Source organism: Heterocephalus glaber, unplaced genomic scaffold (assembly GCF_053883595.1).
Source record: "Heterocephalus glaber isolate CG9 unplaced genomic scaffold, H.glaber_assembly_v1.0 deba00001472, whole genome shotgun sequence".
Lineage (NCBI taxonomy): Eukaryota > Metazoa > Chordata > Mammalia > Rodentia > Bathyergidae > Heterocephalus > Heterocephalus glaber.
In genome coordinates this window covers 64,763,317-64,785,803 of record NW_028258315.1, presented here as the reverse complement: position 1 = coordinate 64,785,803, position 22,487 = coordinate 64,763,317, and the positions used below count along the sequence as shown (strand labels likewise).

Genomic DNA, 22,487 nt, shown 5'->3' with positions numbered 1-22,487 from the left:
ATGGTATGCTCAGTACCTGCTGTCTTGACAGACTTATCTCTCAGAACTTTGGTTTATAAGAAGCTGAAGATAGAGACAGCATTGTGCCGCATATACACCTGGTATCAATGATATCATTTATGTTCTTTGGTGCCCTTTTTATATAGGCACTGATTACAGGTTCCTTTCCAAACTCAGGGCCAGGAAAAAAGTCTTTGTCTTTTGAAGTGATGGTTTGTCTCTCTCACACCCTTTGAGAACTAGCATGGACCTAGCTATGCTGCACAGGTGTATGTAAGGAGAGTGAACCAAGAAATGTACATATGTACACACACTCCACTGCGTTTTTCCATTGATGAGTTCTTAGTACAGAAAGTGATCAGTTTTTATAAATCAGAGAGAATCTCTTGAGAGTATCTGGCTTAGCAGAAGCAGCTGTCTCAGAGGGTCATGGGGCCTTGAATGAAGCATCTGTCAGTTGTCACTTCTGACCCATGCCTTTGTGAGTTGTCAAAAGTAGACCATCTCGGCTAAAATCCACCTGTGTCCCTTTCCTCCCACCTGTGCTCACACCCTGGTCCCCAGATTGGCTACAACTCACAGGTGATTTGAAGCATTGCCCACTTTTCTGCAGGCTCTGTCTTCCTCTCCCTCATTTTCTCTTTAGATGTTTCTGCTTTTGCAGCCATTGACATCCTACGAATGGTGCGGTGACCACGAATTGTCATCAGATACTCAGTATCTCTGTGGCAGGATCTAGCCTCCAGGAACTTGTGAGAAACCCACTGCTTCTTCTATCCCAGGCCACTGTTTCTGACATATATACCAGTGTTTGTGGTTGGGAGGGTGAGTGTACTTTAGCCACAAGAGATGTGTCCTATACAATGTCCCTTGTCTCCACAAGCCTACGTGGCCTGTATCTGTGGGGTTTTGGGTACAGCTGAGGGGTTTTCTGTAGAAATTGTGTTTATTTTAACCCTTTTGAATGGACATTTTTCCAAAATGTCTCGCACATTTCCATGCAACCTATCCCCAGAATGTTGTATAAGTGAACTTTTATCTTTGTGTCTAGCATGAGCTCTAGATAGATAATAGTAGGTACTCAGTAAATACTGCTGGGTAAAAAGTTTAATGATTTTGTTCGATAAATAATTTTTATTATTTTCTTTTGGCAGTGTAGATACTTTAGAAAATATAAATAATAAAAAAGGAGGGATTTCTTGTTATGAAAGTAGGGACCCAAAGCCTTAGCCAGGGGCATTTAGTGACTGCAAGGACGGCTTTCCTCCTTGTCTCCCTAGCACAGCATGAGTATTTCAGTGCCGATAAAATAGCATCTCACAGGCCTGTTTTGTGTTTTCATGACATGACTTCCTTGTCTGTGTTTAATCACTGTTCTGGAATTTTAAAAAATCAAGTGTATTATATTTAATCCATATAATAAAATGCACCAATTTTCTTTATGTAATTAATTTATTTTCAGTGCTAGGGGTTGAATGTAGGGCCTCTAGCAATGAGCTGTACCCCCAGCCTAAATATATTTTCTTCCTTATGGAGATAGATTTCACAAGCTGGCCTCAAACACCTGGGCTCAAGAAATCCTCCTGCTTCAGGCTGCCAAGTACCTGGGACTACAGGTGCCCACCACTGTGGCTGGCTTAACACATACCCATTTAAAATACAGAACTTACAGAATTTTGACATATGTGTATACTGTTATTCCCACCTCAATTAAGATTAGAACATTACCATCACCCAGAAGCTTCTCATTCCCCATGTGTAGACAGTTCTGCCCCTCTTATCCCAGGCAACCACTGATCTGAATTCTATCACCATAGATTCATTTTACCAATTCTAGAACTTCACATGAATGGGATCATAAGATATACTGTATTCTTTTCCATCCTCATTTTGTCTGATTAAGATGTATCCACATTTCAGCTGGGCTTTGGAGGCTGAGAAAGAACTGCTTGAGCAGAGGAAGTCTGAGGGCATTGCAGAAATGGAGATTAAAAAAGCAGCATTTGCTGAGAAAACCCCAGCTGGCTGAGAGGGCCCTTAGTGTGGAGAATGAGGGGGAAGAGGCAAGAGAGGAGCCTGAAATGGCTGGGAGGGTTGACAGCTGAATTTTATGGGAGCCCGGTGTGTCAGGAAAAATCTATTGGAGAATTTTAAAAAATACATAGAAAATAAACTTGGAGGATGGAAAGAAGGAAGTCCCATTATCCCATCACTCATTGTGGGAGGGGGAAAGAAACATATATTTTAGGACTTATCTTCCTGGTCTTTGTGTGTTTGTATTCATGTTTTTTTTTTTTTCTTTTACAAAACATGATCAATACCATACACTTTGTGTGGTACAATTTTTTAACTCGGCAGCACTTTGTGCCTATCAATAATGCCATTAGGTCTTCTACAGTATTTTTAATGCTGAATAGAATTCTGTGGAATGCATGTACCATAATTTAGAATCTCGATTGTTAGCTCTTCGAAGTGTTCCCATCTTGTTTTAAACTTTTTATGCAGATGATTAATCCTCTTGTGGGTAAAGTCATGTAGCTATATGTCTGCTGACTTCCTTAGATAAAGGAATCATTTTGGAGAACTTAGCATTAGGTGGTTTTGCAGCACAAACAGGCTCTCTGCCCTGTTGCAAATGCAGGGACATTTCCCCTAATCTAAATGTGGAAAGTGGTGCCTTTTGCATTCTTGAGCCTGTTTTTAATAGTACTACAGTCTCTTGCTGCCTCTGGTCTCTTTCTAGTTTATGTTTTTTCCCTAGTTGTCCTCTAGGGTCTCTTGCTTTTGTTCCTTTCAGTTTGCAGTAGGCTACAGTGATCAGAAAACCAGGCTTTAGAATCATTCCAGAGGAGAGCGAGCACCTAAGTGATTTCCCTGGGATTTTAGCATGCAGTTTTTGCAAAGCTGATTTTGGTTGCTGGTTTATTTCTTACTTGCACCAGGCAGCTAGAATTGGTGGACAGTGGGGCTGGAGCCCAGCCGAGGTAAAGTACTGCTACCTTTTCATGAGTATTACTCCTCAGAATTCTGTGGTTTAGGACAATGGCAATTGTTTGCTGTTTCCAACTTCTTGCTGTAAAGTTGAAATTATGTACAGCGTCATCTTGAATAGGCTAGGGATCTGGTGTGTCACTCATTCTGCCCCCTGCTTAGTTATCTTCATGTCTTTAGTCTTGTTAATCCCAGATCCTATGATAGGTCCAATAGTGCCAAGGAACCTGGTGAAATATTTATAGCTAAGATGATGAAAACAATTGATGATGAAGTATGTTGAATTTAATTCTGAGTTCTTTGTTGTGACTGTGGTGCTCACTGCATCCCCTAATCCATTCCTTAGCTCCCCTGTTTACCTTTGGATTTCTTTTTGTAGGAGCTGGTGGTGATGGGTGCTCCAGGGTCATTCTATTGGGCTGGGACTGTCAAAGTGCTGAACCTCACAGACAACACCTATTTTAAACTGAACGATGAAGCAATCATGAATAGGAGGTATACCTACCTGGGTAAGTAGCTGGGGAGATGACAGGTGAGAAAGGGGAAATGGAAGCCACTACCACCAAGTCATGAGTTACTGTTTTATTGATGGGAAGAAGAGTGAAGTCTTCTTGGCTTTGACATCTGTTGTTCTAATTAGTTACATTTTTTCCTTGAGCACCTTAACATCTAGCCACACACAGAAGGTAGGGAAGAAAACAAAGGGAACTAAGTTATTTGTGTGTGATTTATTTAAAAACAGACAGTTTGAGCCTCTAGAGAAGCAAACATTTTATCTCCTCATTTCAACAGTTACTCCCAAGTTCACATAGTCACATCCAAATGAGTGTTGAGGATCTTACTTTTCCTTGACATCCCTTGGATGGAGCCTTTGCTTCCTGGTTACAAACCAGAGTAATAAGGACCAGAAATGATCATGATAGATGGCATCCTAGGATGCTGAAATTTAATTAAAAGCTCAGAAAAATTTCTTTTATTTTGGTAAACCTTTTTAGTATTCTAGAAAGATGATAGACACAATTTAATTTAGCAGCCATCAGGTAGCAGTCGTGTTGGGACAAGGCCATGCCCATTTAAGAACAGATATAGACTGTCTTTGCTGATTATGTAAATCACTGTTACAAGACTCAATTCATGCCCTAAGTGCTATACTTTTAGGCTGAAAATAAAGCTAAATTTAGGGAAGGCTAATAATGATAAAACAATGCTTTTTCACACTCACTGCTTATGACTTAAGCCAGGGGAATCCCCTGACCCCTTTTTGAATACAGTCACTGGGAATTTCCTTGTTAGGTGGCAGTAGGGGCTTGGTGACTTATCTTTTCTCTTCTGACTCCAAGTGGTTTACCCAGTAGAACAGACCCAACAGTATTTTTACTGAGTCTCTGTGCTTATCCAGCTCCTCAGTGCTGTCACTTATTAAGCATTTACTCTGTGCCTGGTTTTGTATATTCTTTTTGGTTTTTTTCTGGTTCTGGGGATTGAACTGAAGACCTTGCGCTTGTGAGGCAGGCACAGCACCACTGAGCTAAATTCCCCACCCTGTATATGATTTCTTTTAATTCCTGAAACAACCAGCCATCATAATTGTACACATTTTATAGGTAAAGAAACTGAGGTACAAAGAAGTTATGGGCCAGGTCACATGGCCCGTAGTAGCAAAGCTGGGTATAAACCTGGTTTTTGATGAAGAGTTCAGTACTGAGCTACCTCTCCTATGTACGCAGCTGAGACAGCACCTGTGAGTGGTACTGAAGCCCTGATGAGGCTGCTAGCACCTTGAAGTGGGATTTTGTATCACATTCCTAGGACTTGCTATGGTGCCTGGTGTCTAAGTAAAAACTTAGCATGTGTATATTGAATCAGAAAATGCAGAAGATAGCCCAGTTTGGATGGTGGCTTGAGGGTCTAGGACAGGTCCTGTGAATCTTGGGACCTGGGGTTTCTCCCTGTGTGCAAAACAGAGGCCCTTACCTGTCACTCATGATACTTGGAGGCGATGTAAACTGCCAATCTGAGACAAGTAGCATGTGGAGAATAAAAATAGGTCATTATATGGTAAAAATTAATGATATGTGTCATCACAAAACTCAGCTTATAATCATATCATAAAGGTTTGAAGGTTATGAAAAGGTTTAAGGAATGTGTGGCAACCAGTTCAGAAGAGTTGCTGGTCAGAAGAATGCTTTCAGTCTGCCAGGAAGGTGCTCAGAAGGCAGGAGTCATTTTGATTAAGCTCAGATGACTTTCCCCTAAGTTTCTGGATTTTATGTATCCAGATTCTTCACTATCTGACTGGCCATCTATCCATGAATCCCTTGTCAGCTTCTTTTACCTTCTGTGAGGAAGGATATGATATAATGGTCAGGGGCAGGGACTATGGAGTCACACAGATTGATTTGAACCTTGCTGTGTGATCTTGGGTATGTTGTTTGGCTGTGTTTTGCCCATTTCCAAATTCACAAAACAGAAGAATCAATCATAGCTTCTTCATAGGGTTGTTATATTGAAAGAAATAATGACATTTAAAGCCACATATAAGATATTCATAGTAATTTTATTTATAATTGCCCCAATTTAAAAACAAATACCCAGCAACAAGAGAATAAAGATGATGTATTTGTACAACAGCATATTACTCAACAATAGAAAAAGACTGCCACACACAACAAGGTACACCTATAGTGTATAGTGATAGAAATCAGAATCATGACTACCTGTGGGGAGATATTAGCTAGAAGAGGCAGTGAGCAAACTTCCTGGGTTCTGGTTCTGTGTTTATATTCACTTTTTTGTGGTGCTGGGGAGTGCACCCTTGCCCTTGTCCATGCTAGGCAGGTGCTCCTGTGCAGAGCTGCACCCCCAGCCTTTATATTCACTTTATTGATCTGGGTGTTATGTACATGTATATGAACCCATTAAGTTCTATACCTCAGTTATGTTTATAAAAATTATATCTCAGAAATAAGCAGTATTTAACACAGTACCTGTCCCAGAGAAGGCACTTAGTACTCTTTCTTGTCCCAATGTCCTTATGAATATCCCTTTTTGTGAGATGAGCCATTTAAGCACAAGAAGATTGACAGCTGCCATTTGTTCCCTGCTAATTTAAGTTCTCAGAATAACTGTAATATGATGTTGAGAGAGGGGACATGCTCGAGGAACTTTTTCCTCTGGTGTGTATTTTTCTTCCATGACTGTCTTTATCAAGCCGGTCCTTGTTTTCTACTCATCCTATTCAGGTTACTCAGTGACCGCTGGCCACTTCTCTCACCCATCCAGCACTGACGTGGTTGGAGGTGCCCCCCAGGATGAAGGCATCGGAAAGGTGAGGAGAAAAGCCTGGGGTGTGACATGGGGCAGACAGAAGTGGGGGCATCTGCCCCTGTTACAGAGGTTTGCCAGCTGACTTTCACCTGAATATTCTCATAGGTTGCTGGAAGGTTAGTGTTACAACAGTGAGGACCCTGTGACAGTTCCCTTCTAGATTTTGAGAGTTTACCTTAAAATCTTAGAGTGTGAATACTATTAACATTGTTTAGTCTCTGCACATTCTCTTCTGAAACTTTTGCAGTTGACTTGGGGTATGTGTTATTTTATGACTACTCTTCACATTGTGGCACCCTGCCTTCCTAAACCTTTCCCAGATATGACTTTGGCTTCATGGAATCAGATCTAGTCCCAAGTATCTTTAGAAGGCTTTTTTGTGCCTGAATTCTTATTTATTTCCCCAGTCTTTTGGAAGGAACACTGGGTTCCCAAGACTGGTGGAGCCCAAGCCTGGCTTGGGAGCATATGGTTCTGGCTTTCTCTAAGTATCTGCCCAGAATGTAGAACAGACCTCTCTGGATCTAGGGATGAATTCTTTTGGGAATCATGACCCCTTAGCGCCTAAATTGTGAAGAGCTATGCTTGTTGATTATTTAGTTTCAGGGTGCAAGAACTCCTGTGGGGGAGATCCAGATGGCTCAGGAATCTGTTTTTTTTTTTTTTTTGGTACCAGAGATCGAACTCCAAACCTTGCGCTTTCAAGGCAGGCATCAGAACCACTGAGCTAAATCCCTGGCCAGGAATCTATGTTTTTAACAAGTTCTTCAGGTCTTCTGATGGGAAAGACTGAACAGCGGTGTGAACTACTCTGTGCCCTTAGGGGCAGACCTGCAATAAAGTTTGCCATATTTTCCATGGCTTAGAGAAGTGGGATCTGGATTCTAGAGAGGCCCAGGTGGGCTGAGATCACTGTTAATGGGAGCTTTCAGCCAAGATGTAAGAGGATCAGGGAGCTAAAGAGTCCAGCTGACTGGCTTGATTAAAACATATTTATGAGGGCCATTTTGATGGATCCTTATGGGTAGGAGTCAGGAGACCCCCGCTTTTATTGTTGGAGCTTGTCCCCCTCTCTTCTCTAGTGCTGATAGTATGGAGAGAGGTCTCTTGAAAACAAAACCAGATGAACCAGGGCCTTAAGCTGATGAACTTTTGGTAACTTCAAGAAAGGGTTGGGTTGGGCCAGGGATTTAGCTCAGTGGTTCCATTGCTTGCCTTGCAAGCACAAGGACCCGAGTTCGATCCTTGGTACCAAAAAAAAAAAAAAAAAAGAAAGGGTTGGGTTTTTCTGAATCACATGAATTCCTCCAAGTGGTGGAAGGAGAAGTACTGTGCGCATTGCTGAATTGATGGCATCTTCCAAGGAGGTACTGTAGGCCACCAGCCATCTTCCTGGTGTTGGTAAAAATGCCTACTCCCAGTTTACAGCAGTGCAGATGCTTTGTGCTGGTGACAGTGGCTTTCTTTCCTTGCCAATTACAGAAAAACTTAATTTGATTTTATTGTTTCTCCTTAAGATAATGGTGATGACTACTTAATCCCTGTCAGGTCTTAGGACAAGAATGATATTTATAACTGATAGAGGCAGCCAGAGGGAGTCCTGGATCCAGTTAACAGAACATGAACATGCTTCTTTGAGTTGTATGACCTGAGAGGCACTGAGGAAACTGGCTGTAGGTGACAAAGTTACTGACTGTTTCACATTCCCAGGGATTAGGGCTCACACAGGCTTTATCTTTAAGGACCCCAGAATGGGCCTCTGACCTTCATTTCTGGTACCAGGGCACAGAACCCTTAATGCTATTATGTCTGTTCCTTGTCCCAGGGGAGGGTCCCGTACTCTGTTTCTCATGAAAATAGTCTTTCTGTAAAATGTAACTTGAAAAAGAACAGTGAAATACATTTAGGAAGTTAAATATCAATGGCATTCATCATTTAAATACCCATACCAAAGGCTCTGAAAATTTTGACAGGAAAGGAACTTATTTAATGTTTAACTTTGCATTTCCCAAGCTAAACCTATGTTCACCCAAGCAGATTCCTTGGGTATAATATTATGTAGAATCATTTTGGAGGACTTTTTTTGTCTAAAATGCCCACCTTTGCCTTATTTCTGTTAAAGCTCTAATAGGATTGAAGGAACTATTTTAAGGGAGAAACTATTTCTGAGAGTTGAATTGTTTGCTAATAATTTGGAAGCTCCTAGACTGTGTATGACTTCTGTAAACTCTGTGGTTCAGAATTGATGGAGGTGACTTCCACCTCAGGATTAAAGGACACTTTCCTGGAGGGTTGGCAGTATGAGAGTTATGCTCACTTCATTAACATCAGCCGGCATAAGCACACTTGTCCTGTGCCTGGCTTTTAAACAGGACTCTTAAGAGAATGCTGATAAATATCTCTGATCATTGTGTCCGTCCTAACTATAGTTTTTTTTTTTCATTCCTTAGGTTTATATATTCAGAGCTGACCGAAGATCAGGCACATTAATTAAGATTTTTCAGGCATCAGGTAAAAAGGTGAGCTTCTTGGAATAAATGACTTTTTTTGTGCGGGAGATGAGATCATGTGAGAGTCAGTTCCGGTTAGAAAATTGACTTAAAGGGGCCACTCTGTAAGCCCTCTGTTTACATGATGGTTCCATCTGCATGGTGGTGCCTTCTCTTTCTTAGCAATGTGTGTAACCTACAGATTTCATGGGATTCACTCTCATTTTAGAAGACACCATGTAACAAGATGGGTTTGTGCATAGCCAAATTATAGGACAGCATTTAATAAGGCACTGTCATCCAAGTGCTACATGCTCTTCCCTCTGCCTTTCTCCGCCTCTTGTCTTTGTCCCCTTCCATCTGTCTTTCATGCGAACACATCTGCACTTCCAGAGACAACTGGTAGAGTTGAGTGCAGGTAGCAGATCTAGTATGCATAGGTGATTACTTTGAAAAGATGAGGGTAGATGAATGCTTCTCACCGTCCTTATCTTATCAGCCCACTACTGCCCTCTTTTCCTGTGTCCTAAGACCTCATGTTGTTGCCAGGGGGACTGTTGTCATAAAAAGAAAATCTGAACAAAAAACCCCACTCAGTTCCTCTTAGAATTGCTCAGGACGCTGCTGTGCAATAGTCCTGGAGGCAGTTTATCTGCCTGTGTCATGTGTACCCTCTCCCTAATCTTCTCTGTTTCCTGAAGGTTTGTATCATACTGTACTGTAGTCTAACATTATGCCAATTAGAGTCTTCTGATCAATAAGCAGAATTTTTCATGGGCCACTCAGCCCCGCACCCTTTAGTGTGGCTTAGACCAGCAGGATGGCGTGGCAGAGACTGGCTGCCCTGAGGGGCACAGTTTAGGTTGGGGGTGTGTAGGGTGATTTGGAGGCTGGGTTTTTTTTCTTTTTTTGGTACTGGGGGGTGAATTCTGGACCTCATGCTTGCCAGGCAGGCATTGTGCCACTGAGCTACACCCCTGGCCCAAGGAGGCTGGTTTTGATGGAGGCCTTGTGGGCTCTGAGAAGCACAGGATGCCTGAGGTGTGGGAAGGAGACTCGAAGACAGGAGACTGCCAAAAGGTGATTTTACTTACAGTTCTCTGAGACGGGGAAAGTGATTGTTTCCTTCCTTGGCCACATTTTCCCTACCCAGTTTTGTTCCTGCTACGAGTTGAATCTGCCTTATGCCAGCCTGCAGTCACTCCAGGTTGTCAGGATGATAAACCATATTCTGAGTTCCAACAATCGCACACTGAACCGTTTTGTGTTTTTTTTTTCCTGCTTCTTTTTGAGACAAAAGTCTCACTATGTTGCCTAGTCTGGCTCTGAACACTTCAACTAAAGTGATGGTCTTCCTGCCTCAGCCTCCCGAGTAGCTGGAACTACAGGCATGCCCACTACAATTTTAGAAACTTTAATATGTTCACTTAGTGTGTAATTGTCATAACCTTTAGAATTAAAAAATGTAGCACCAAATTTTATTTTGTGATTTTTCTCACAAGAATTCCGCCTTGCCTGAGAACTGTGTTGGCTTGTGTTATTTTAACATTTCCCAACCCCAAAGCAACAATATTCGAACTGGGAGGTATTTTGCAGAAAAGGCTTTCCAAGCATCCCAAAAGTTAGAAAGAAATAGCTACATGCCACTTGTGATACAAAGGGTCCTAATGAGCACAGAATGCCTCAATACTCCTAAGCCTAACAGTTTAGATCTTTCTCCAAAAGGCAGTACATGAATAAATGTGTTTACTGTGGAAACAAATGCCCTCCACATTTCACATTACCTGGGTTTGAAAGCATAAATTTAAAGGATTCTTCAGAGCGAATTGTGGAACTTAAACACAACTGTCACCCTATTTTCTGAGCATCTCCCTGTGCCTTTCTCTTCCTCCTTGACCCCTGCCACCTATGCCCAGGACTGGCCTGTTTAATGTGTGCTGTCTTGGCATAATTAGCAATATGATTGTGCTTTCTCTTTTTCAAGACCCCTGGTTTAGATGATAACTTATCTGGCCACCACCTGAGCCAAATTTGGTCAGGCTTTTAGGGGTGGATTTGAGAGTGGGTGAAGTGAGGCAGATCAGGAAAATCTCCAAGAACCTCTTTGCAAACTTTCTGAGGACCCAGTGTGGTCAAATTCCAGGACAGACACACTTACATGACAGTTTGAATGTTCTTATTGTGACATGATATGTCAGGTTCCCTGAGGCAGAGACAGAAGGGCCCAGACATTTTGCCCTCCAGTTCCATAGCTCTGCGCCTTGCCTTTACTTTAGGGCTCTTCTTTTCAGAACCTTTGCCTTGTTCTGTAGGTACTCTCTGTCCTGCCACACCCTCCTAGCCCTCTGGCCTTCACTTTCTTTTCCCAGGATCTCCAGGTAGCTTTATACCCACCATCCTCCTTTGATTTTGAAATAGGCTATTACCTCTCTGTAGTCATCTTATTCTGCTTTTTTTTCAGAAGAAATGAGACATTTTTGGCTCTCTGACTTCTCCATTACCTCCTAGGGAGGGGACATGACCCCAGACTTTCAAAGGATGCCTTTAGCTTTACCCCTGTGTCTGGAGCCACACACAAAGAGGAGGGTTCCAACTCAGCAATCATCAGTTTACTTCTGTTTTTGTTTGGCTAGTATTTGGTTAGATTGTATCTTGGCTTCTCATTAGGAAGGAAAAACACTAATAAAAAACTGGTTCTGGTCTTTATTGATTGACACCTTATAAATAGTATCCATAAGGAATCATTAATGTGTGTGCAATTCAGACATTAAAACAGACACACTCCTTTGAACTTCTAGGCTGATGAGAAGTTATGGTCAAGGGACCCTCACCCTAAAGCATGTCATTGCCATGTTGAGGTTTTATTGAATTAACTGAGTATGTGAAGTGTTTGTGTTTCAACTCCACATACAGGGATTTTTGATTTAACACCCATGAAGATGCCAAGTTAAATAGCCCACTGGAATGAAACAAATAGTTCCTATGGGGCTCAGCCAGAGAGAGAAGTGTTTGGCTTTGTTTTTTAGGGTCCTGTCTGTGTCTTACCAGTTTCTATTAAAGGTCAGATAGGGAGATTGGCAAGGCCATTGAATTAGTGCCTGGCAGCTTGGTTCCTGTCCTCTCCACCCTCTGTGATTCCAAACCTCTCCTGTGACCTTCTCCCTTGAGGATGGGTGATTAGCTTTGACATGTGACTGGGGAAGGGTTTCTGAGTGGCCACTACAAAGTCCTCCAGTGCCAGTGTTAGCTGCAGGAAGTAGATTGGAGTGCTCCCCGCCTCTCAAACTCCACTGGGGCAACTGCCAACACACTCCACCAGCAAGAGAAAATGCTTGTTCGGGTCAATAGAGCCAGAGCACTTCTATTTGAAAATATTTATTTTAAAAGCATAGTGCTTTTTTTTTATTATCGTTAGAGGTTGCTAACTGGCAGCTTTTAGAGAACACATAGCCTACAAACAAAAGTTTTTGTTTGGTCCGTACAGTATTAATTTATCATTTTTATTATGCATGAGTTATCAGCATTTTAAAAATAGTCATTTCAAATTAATTAATTAATTAATTAATTATTGGTAACAGGGATCAAACTCGGGTCCTTACGCTTGCGAGGCAGGTGGCAGAACCACTGAGCTAAATCCCTGGCCCTCAAACAGAATTTTAGATTTTTGGCTTCTCTTGGAAAATTGGGAGGCTGGCCCTTCTGGGTCAGCGTTCCTTGTGCGAGTAGAGTTGCTTCTGGATAGGAGCTGCTCCTTTAGCTAGGCCTGTGGGCTCCAGTCTGCTGCAGTCTCCACCACTCCCTATGGTCACCTAGACACTGAAGAAACATTACTTGCCACCTGTAAGCACACTTGCACTGTTATTTTTTTCTTACCACCTGCCTGGTTGCCATTGATATTTGGGCTTGAGATCCCAGATTTAAAATAAAGGGTACTGGGTTAAGCTGTGTTTAAAGAGCCAATATAAACTGGCTCTGTCCCCTTGTCAGTCTTATGATTTGTATCTTTTTCTGTCACTTCACTTCATGCCTTTCTACCCAGTCTTTAGCTATGCACAGGATTGGGGGAAGAGACCCTGTTTTCCCATATAACATTTATTTTCATGTCTTTGCTATGTTGCAAAATGCCATGTTCCTACTTGCTTGGCCTTGTCAGATGTCTGATATGTAGACACTTTTATCATGATTTTAACCTGGTTTGGTAACCTCAGCTTACATTTTTTTTTGGTACTGGGGATTGAACTCGGGACCTTGTACATGCAAGGCAGGCACCAGAACTACTGAGCTAAATCCCCGGCCCCTCAGCTTACATTTTAAAAAAACAATACCTTGATCTTCAAGGATTTGCTTATTTACCTTCTCCTTAATAGGGCTCCTGGAAAGGAACACTCTGAGCCCCTTAGCTTTGGTCTCAGAAGGTCCAAGATGAAGAGTAAGCATATCTGCCCTTGTTCCCCACTTTAGGGAGAAAGCATTGTATCGTCTCCATTCATAGAAGGAGTTTTTGTTGGAAGTATGGAGTACATGTCTTTGATCTGTTGAGAAGGTTCTGTTCTACTTCTAGTCTCCTGATAGCTTTTACCATGAACAGCTGTAGAATTTAGTCCAATACTCTTTCTCCAACTAGTGACAGGATCATATGGCTTTCTCCTTTCCTCTGTTAAAAAGATGACTTTTGGGGGTGGATCTTCCAATGCTGAACCAACACTGCCATCCCTATAATAAAACCACTTTCTACATCCTGCCAGATCTGACTTCTAAGAGTTTGTTTTGTTAAACAAATTTCTATCTATGTTCATACTTTTTTCTTCTATTATCTTTATCTGGTTTTAGGATTAGCACAATGTTGATTTCCTAAAATGAGGGGAGAAGTGTTCCTTCTTTTTCTGCTTTAATTGTTTGATATAATTTATCACTTAAAATGTTTATGAGCCTGCTGTTGTCATATAGGTAGGTTTTCAAGCTAGGAATATACTTTCTTGAGTAGGTGCTATTCAAATTTTCTCTTTCCTCCAGAGTTAGTTTCATTAATTTGTCTTCTAAGTTACTTCTTAGAAGTTGTCAAATTTATTTCAGAAAAGATTTTTGAAATATGCTTCCTATATCCTTTTAAATTCTGTAAAATCTGTAGTAATGTCTCCTAGATCTTAATATTGTAATTTAAAAAATGTATAACTGATATTGTGTAACAGGAAGAAAAGGTCTAAAAGAGCAGGGGAATTGGGAGGGGTGGGGGAAGGGAAAAAAGGGAAAGGAAAAAATATGAGAAGAGGAAAAAAATGGAAACAAGGTCTTTGTAAATAGGGAAGGGTGGAGGGGGTGAAGGGAGGGCAAGGGAAGGGGAAAAAAATAAGAACCAAGAGACTCATGTACTGGTACAAGATCCCAATGATGAATGTAACTGTATTTTATACCTAAAATGTATCAATAAAGTTAATGGGAAAAAAAATAAGGATCACAGCATTAAAAACTCTTATACATTGCTGATAGGAATATAAAATAGCACAGACACTTTGAAAAATTGGAAATTTCTTAGAAAATTCAGTATATATTTATTGTATGCCCCCAAAATCTCACTCCTAGGTATTTACCAAAATAATAATAGCTTATATCCACACAAATGTTTACACAAATGTTTTATTTATAATTTCTCAAAATTGAAACAACCAAATATCCAACTATTCATGAATAAACTGTGGTATACCCATACAACAGAATTCCTCTCAGAAAAAAAAGGAAGGGAGGGAGAGAGCTAAGAGGTGGGAGGGGGAAGGGACGGCCTTAAAAAACAAAAAAGAAGGTCCATGGGTGCCGGGTACCTCACTGTTTGCTTGGGCATTCTGGTGGGCATGGCAGCTTAGCTAGTGCAGCCTTGAAGGGACCCGGAGCAAGTGTCTCTGAAACTAGTGAGCCAGAGCACCTCGAGGGCCTAGGTGTGCAAGGGTAGACACTGAACACTTTGTTGTGACTCGACTTGTTTGCAGATGGGCTCTTACTTCGGCTCCTCCTTATGCGCAGTTGACCTGAACAGGGATGGCCTTTCTGACCTGCTAGTGGGTGCCCCCATGTTTTCTGAGATCAGAGATGAGGGGCAGGTCACTGTATACATCAACAGAGGAAACGTGAGTACCAGTACCATGGGCAATGTGGGCATGGAGTGTGGGGAGGAAGGGGCATTTGTCCAGCCACGAGTGACTGAGCAGCCTCTTCTGGGCGTGCACAGGGCCACCTTATCCAGAGGAGGTAAAATGGCGTAATTCGTGCTATGGAGATGCTAATGGTCCATTAGTGGGAAGTCATACACAGTGTGAGAACTGTAGGCATACAGGGGCCAGGAAGAAACCTTCCTGACAAATTTTTGAGCACTATGTACCAGGCACTGTTTTTCCTGCTTTCTGTGAAAGCTTCAGTGAGATACACGCATGATATCAAGGGTCTCTAGTTTTCAGATGAAGAAACTGAGGCACAGAGAGGTTAAGTTACATGGCCCAAACCACATAGGTGAGAAGCGGTAAGGTTGGGATTTGAATTTGGCTTCAAAACTGGCATGTTTTGTCTTTATGAGTCCGGCTTATGAGGAGTGATCAACACATATAGTGAATGTTTAAATTAAAATTTATTACACTAAAACACACATTACCATTAATCCCCTTCAAAATAACCCCCTTGCTTCAAACACATTTATCCTATCATTTGTGCCACTTTCTGAAGTACTTCTGAAAGATCTCTCTTGAATCTTTATAAGATGTGATAATAATATGATGAATTCTGCTGCCAAATGCCATGCAATGGAAAGGAGGCTTGTGAAAACATTACAGTGTGACCTCATTCATCTTGTTCATTAGATTTGGCACTGTGCAACTTGTGGCTCTTCCTAATCAAAGTAACTCTGAATGGTAAAAATTTGGAGTCTATTTAAGACATCAAGGCAGCCATGAAAGCATAACTGAAGATCCAAAAATAGATTTCTAGAACTGCTTCAGAAAGTAGCAAGAGCGATGGGATAAATGTGTTTGTAGCAAGGAATATTTTGAGGAGGATTACTGGCAATGTGTCTTACTGTAATGCATTTTAAAAATTTAAACATTCAGTGTATTGTTTGATCACAGAAAATCATATTTTGCTCAACATGATGGTCTTCAGATCCATCCATTTTCTTGCAAATGACAGAATTTTGTTTTTTCCTGTGGCTGAATACTACACTATCTGTTACAACACATTTTCTTTACCCATTCAACTATTGATGGGTATCTGAGCTGGTTTCATATTCTGTCTATTGTGAATTTTGCTGCAATAAACATGGGTATGCAGGTATCCCTACAGAATGCTGACTTTGGTTAGGGTGTATATCAAGGAGTGATATAGCTGGGTCATATGGTAGTTCTAATTTTAGCTTTTTTGGGGAACCTTCATACTGATTTCTATAGTGGCTGTACTAATTTACATTCCTATCAGAAGTGTAGAAGGGTTCCTTTCCTCCCATATCTTTGTCAGCATTTATGATTAAAAAAATTTTTTTGTATTCTTTTTTGTTTGTTTGTTTTGTTTTTTGTTTTTGGTACTGGGGATCGAACTCGGGACCTTGTGCTTGCAAGACAGGCACTGGAACCACTGAGCTAAATCCCCAGCCCTTGTATTCTTGATAATAACCATTCTGACTGGTATGAGGTGGAAACTCAGTGACTCAATTTAGAGAGAGAGAGAGAGAGAGAGAGAGAGAGAGAGAGAGTTTGTGTTTGAGACAGGGTTTCACTATGTATTTCAGGATGGCCTCGAACTCATGGTGATCCTCCTGCCTCAGCTTCCCAAGTGCTGGGATTACAGGCTTACAGGCATGTGTCACCACATCTGGCTCAGTGTAGTTTTGATTTGCATTTTCCTAATGGCTAAAGATGTTGAACATTTTTTCATATAATTATTAACCATTTATAGTACTTTTGAGAAGTGTCTGTACATTTCATTTGCCCATTTATTGATTAAGCTATTTGATTTTTTGGTGTTTTTTAGTTCTTTATATATTTTAAATATTAATCCTTTGTCAGAAGAATAGCTGGAAAAATATTTTCTCCCATTCTATTGGCTGTATCTTCACTCTTGATTGTTTCCCTTGCTGTGCAGAAACTTCAGTGTGATGTAGGCCCATTTGTTGATTTTTGCTGTTATTTCCTGTGCTATTAGAGTCTTGTTCAGGAAGTCTTTGCCTGTGCCTATGGCTTCAAGTATTTCCTTCTAGTGGTTTCAAAGTTTCAGGTCTTACACCTAGGTCTTAATTCATTTTGCATTGATTTTTTTAAGTACCAGGTGAGAGAAGGATTTAGTTTTAATCTTCTACATATGGATATCCAGTTTTCCCAGCATCATTTGTGAAAGAGGCTGTTTTTCTCTCCAGTGTTGGTTTTTGACTCCTGAATCTGATGGCAGTAGTTGTGTGGGTTTGTTTTTGTGTCCTCTGTTTTTTCTTTGTGTGTGTTGGGTGAAGGTATTGGGGATTGAACCTAGGACTTTCACAGTAAGCTACATCCCCAATCCTTTTTCATTTTTTAAAATTTTGAAATAAGGTCTTGATAAGTTGTGGAATTGCCCAGGCTGGGCTTGAACTTGGAATCCTCCTGCCCCCGTAATTTCAGAGTGCTGGGCTTGTGCCACCACATCCTACTTTCTGTGTTCCCTGTTCTGTTCTGTTGTGTATGTCTATTTTGCATTAGGATCATGGTGTTTTTGTTACAGTATCTTTATAGTATAATTTTAAATTAGGTATTGTGATGCCTTCAGCCTTTCTTGTTTTGCTTAAGATTGCTGCTGGTGTTCTGAGTTTTTTGTTTCCATGTGAAGTTTTGGATCTTTTTCTAGTTCTGTGAAGAATGTCATTGGACTCTTCATGGAGATTGCATTGAATCTGTAGATTGCTTTTGGTATTATGGCCATTTTAACAATATTAATTCTGCAAATCTAAGAACATGGGAGGTCTATCCCTCTTCTAGCTAGTGTCTTCAATTTCTTTCTTCAGTGTTCTGAAACTTTCATTCTAGAGGTCTGTCACCTCCTTGGTTAGGATGATTCCTAGGTATTGTATTTTTTTTAAAACTACTGTGATTGGAATTGTTTTTTCAGGTTTTTTCCCAGGTAGTTCATTATTGGTATATGGAAATGTATTTTTTAAAAAATGTCAAATATGTATCCTGGGCGTTAACTTTTGATAACTGCATCCACACTGATATTCTAGGAGTAGGGAACAGGGAGAAATGAAGTGGTCCTTTTATAGGTGAAAATAGTGGACAGTCAGTGGGTGCCCACCGTTTATATGTATAGGAGAATGAAAAAGTTGCATGACCCAATAGTTTGACTGTGTGATCAAGCCCCAGGCGGTGGAATCTTGGAGCATGATAATTCCCCTCAGACCTCCTCTGAGCATGAGGCAACCATGCATGGCTTTCCCCTACCTCCAACCCAATGTAACTTAAAGATATATGGTTACCCTAAGCTCCAGAGTGTTTTGTTTCTGTTGAAACATACTCCATTTGATCAATAATTGTAAGGTAATGTGGAGGAGTGAAAATAATGATGACTTTGGAGTAGATGGACCTGAGTTTGAATGTTGGTTTTTTCCAGTTTGTAGCCTCTGTGATATGAGCAAATAGATTGCAGTTAATGCCTCAATTTCCCACCTGTACACTGGGAAAGGTCATAAATGAAGGGATGGATGTACAGTGCTTGGTATACAAAAGGAATCAGTTATGTGTGTTTCTCTCCTCTTCCCCCTCACAGTAATAGGAAGAAATCACACACAGTAAGCTCTCTGGATCTATGAGTTGTGCTTTCTCGGTTTCAATCAACCATGTATTGAACATATGGGAACAAAAAGAATTGTTTGTACTGGCCACGTCCAGACTTTTTCTTGTCATTAATCCTTAAGTGATACAACTATTTGAATATAACAACTTTTTGAATAAATTTACATTGTATTAGATATTATAATAGTCTAGAGATGGTTTAAAGTACACAGGAAGGTGTAGATAGGTTATATGCAAATATAATGACATTTTATATAAAGAACTTAAACACTTGCAGGCTTTAGAATCCAAGAGATCGTGGTCCACCCTCACAGACACTGAGGGATGACTCTTATTTGTATTTTGGAGTGAGGCTTTTACTGACTCAAGAAATCATCACATCTTTATTGTTTTTAAGTTAAAAATTGTGCTGATATTGAAAGAGATTTGGTCATGAGAAATACCAGACATTCATGAGATGGCTCTTGTGTGTTTGATGGGTCCAGAGTGCCTCTCCACTGGGGAAGGTTTAGACGTTCTTACTCCTCAAAACATCAGATTGCATTTCAATATTCTGGTATTCACATGCCCAGTGGCTGGGAGCAGAGTGGGTATTCTTGGGTGGTTTTTACTGTCGCTCTACACCACTGATCCCCCTTTGTCTGTGAGTTAATGTTTGCTTAGGGATTTTGAATCTGAGCCATGTATGGCATTGAGCATAGTGATTTGTCCTACCCCTGTCCAAATGGGGTGCCTGAATTTTCAGATCCATGATCTCCTCTATCAGCATGCACCTTGGAAAACAGCTTTATGAATTTCTATATAAAGGCACAGGAGAGAAAAAGAAAAAATATGTTCTTGTTTAAAAAAAACTTTGGCAAAAGAGTTACACCATAAGGAAAGCTGAGGGAATACTGTGCGCATGTGTGGTAAGTGGGCTTGCTTGTCTGTGCAGTAGTAGAACAGTGAGCATGTAGTCATTGGCCAAAGAGACACTCTCCTTGCCTCTGAAACACATCTCAGCTATTGGAGACCTTCCTGCTGCACAGGAGAAGGGACTCATTTTGCCATGAGGAGAGAGAAGTTTGGGTTCTTGTGATTCTGCCCAAGTGTTTCCTGTCAATGAGTGTGATTTAGGAGGGCAGCGATCTGAGCTCTAAATTTTAATTTTTAAATTAAAAATTTTTTTCTGGCCCTGTTACTTCCTCTCCCATTTTTGCTTCGGTCGTGTTTCCCAGGGAGCCCTTGAGGAGCAGCTTGCCCTGACTGGGGATAGGGCCTACAATGCGCACTTTGGGGAGAGCATCGCCAGCCTGGGGGATCTTGACAATGATGGCTTCTCAGGTGAGTGAGGTCTCTGGAATGCAGAGCTCCTGCAGGTGCAGTAGTCAGCCCCGGGTCAGAGTGTCAGGCTGCTCTCTGACTTTGTCCCCTTGTCATGACCTGCTTCTGGGGCTCCTGGTTCACAGTGAAAGTCCATCAGCATTTTTATGGGGAGAGAGAAAACTCTTGGAGATGTTCTCCATGTAAACACCCAGAGCTGAGAGCTGAGCCCACTGGAGTTTCATTTCGGCACAGCCTGTCAGCTCAGCCCTCTTTGCTTAGTCTCTGCAGTGGAAGCAAACCTCAGGACTGGTCCTCTGGGCTTCTTGTGGCTGAGAAGTTTAATGAGCTTTCTCCTGTACCAGTTCTTTCTGTTTCTGAGTCTCTGATGCTTCATAATGGTCTGCCGTGTTTTGGAGGAAATAAGTGAGGACAGAATTAGACATTTTGTCCCTCATAGTGGTGGCTTTGAAGATTCAGTATGGGGGGAGGGATGTTGGGTCCTAATATCCACTTCTCTTTGGACCCCAGAATCCTTCACAGCCCATTGATGTCTCCTCTGGCCTGTTAAATACCTCTTCCCTCATTGTATGTACAGTGTATAGACATTAGGGGTTAGGGAAGCCACATCCCCAAGACTGGGGTGCTGTTCTTGACCAGGCCAAGTATCTGGGCTCCATTGCTACCTCATGCCACTAGCCACAGAGGGCACCATTCAGAGAGAGAGAGAGAGAGAGAGAGAGAGAGAGAGAGAGAGAGAGAGAGAAACAGAAAGAAAGAGAGAGAGAGAGAAACAGAAAGAGAGAGAGGGAGAGAGAGAGAAACAGAAAGAGAGAGAGAGGGAGAGAGAGAGGGAGAGGGAGAGGAGGGAGGAGGGAGGAAAGGGGAAGAGAGAGAAAACACGAACATGATACGAACCTCTATCTTGAGAGGGAGAGGAGGGAGGAGGGAGGAAAGGGGGAGAGAGAGAAAACACGAACATGATACGAACCTCTATCTTGAGATCAGGGGATACGTGCTCTCTGCCCTTAAGCACACTTCTTCAGACATATGACTCTTATAAGAAGCAAAGAGAAGACAGGAAATAGCTAAGCTTTGATCCAGGAGCTGTCATTTGTGAGAGTAACACTGATTTTCTTTTTTGAGAAATTAATTACATTCTGTACCTTTCCTTTATCTAGGAATAGAGTTGGCTTTCTCAGTTATGCAATAACCATTGTCTATGGAATCCCCCTCTCTGACAGAGATTAGGGTGGGTAGTTTATGTATATATATTTTTTCTTATTAAAATTTTTTTTTGTTTGCTGTACTGGGGATTGACCCAGGACCTTTGCACTGAAAAATATCCCTGCCATTTAAATATTTTAAGACAGGTACAGGATCTCTCTTAAGTTCCCCAGACTGTCTCAGCCTTCTAGAGTGCTAGGATTATAGTAGTGAACCATCACATCCAGATAAATTTCTTTATATCAATGTTTCATTGTTTCTTTATATCAATTTTCTTATGAGGATGAGGTAGAAACTTTTCTGGGACTAAAGTCTTCTCAGCTTCTTTAACTTTCTTTTCATGGTTTTTTTTTTCCCCCCTGCGAAGAGATCATGTGCCTAATATAATGCTTGAATGATTAGCCAAGAATTCCTTGGATCAGGGGCCTCAGACAAGATAACTGGGATTAGGGAATCCACACATATTATTCCATATGGCATTCTGACCCATAGTTGTTTTTCTCCCTCAGATGTGGCCATTGGTGCACCTGAAGAGGACGACTTTGCGGGGGCAGTCTATATCTATCATGGCGATGCCGGTGGGGTGGTCCCCCAGTACTCAATGGTAATTGGTGTGAGAATGACATGGTAACTGTGCATATGTCCACTCGACAGACATGTATGGAACCTTTGCTGTGTACCATATTCTAGGGTTACAAATGAAAGCATGACATTGGGCTTGCCTTTAGGCACCCGCCTTCTAGTGAAAGAAGAAAACAATTGATATTACATATTAAGTATAAAACAGTACTCATAGGATCCTGACATTGCTCACATTCAGGGATACATTTGCCCTACAGAAAATAACCAAATTTTTATTTAGCATTTGAGCTACTTGAGAGAGTAAAGTTTCTTTTTGGTGTCTGCTTTACTGACCATCGATGGGTTAAGTCAGAGGAATATCATTAAAGTATAATTTAGAGAGAGATTGGTCCATAGAGGAGGGCCTGAAAGTTATCATGGACTATTGACACAATTGTCATCAAAACCAGGAGCTGGACAAAGCTCTGGCCTTGCCCCAGAGTTGGGAACATGGAAGTGGTGAGTTTGGTTTTTTTTTGCTGTATCAGCTCTATATTCAGTCTTGCTGACGCTGTCAAGCCCACCCCATGGGAGAAAAGGAAGTCACACTCTGGACAGAAGCACGGTCAGGATATTTGTGGACGTGTGTAGAGTGGCACTGGCCTGTGTCTTTCTCGGAGCAGGTCAGTGACTGAAAAAGGACAATGCACGTGGAGAAATTTTCAGTCAGCAAATAGTTATCAAGCACTTAAGTGTTAAGTTCTTTCATATTTACATTATGTATTTATATTTTAAGTTTAAG

The 22,487-nt window shown here is 41.3% G+C and overlaps 1 protein-coding gene across 2 annotated transcripts in view; it reads left to right on the top strand.

The window, feature by feature from the left end:
• The window catches only part of Itga9 (integrin subunit alpha 9), a 388,816-nt gene that overhangs the window by 48,474 nt on the left and 317,855 nt on the right, over positions 1-22,487 (top strand). For both annotated transcript variants that reach the window (XM_004854266.4, XM_087181364.1), the window contains exons 6-11: positions 3,371-3,500; positions 6,234-6,319; positions 8,769-8,837; positions 14,789-14,926; positions 19,813-19,918; positions 21,634-21,728. In XM_004854266.4, coding sequence (XP_004854323.2) covers positions 3,371-3,500; positions 6,234-6,319; positions 8,769-8,837; positions 14,789-14,926; positions 19,813-19,918; positions 21,634-21,728 — 624 coding nt within the window. The remainder of the gene's footprint in view (positions 1-3,370; positions 3,501-6,233; positions 6,320-8,768; positions 8,838-14,788; positions 14,927-19,812; positions 19,919-21,633; positions 21,729-22,487) is intronic.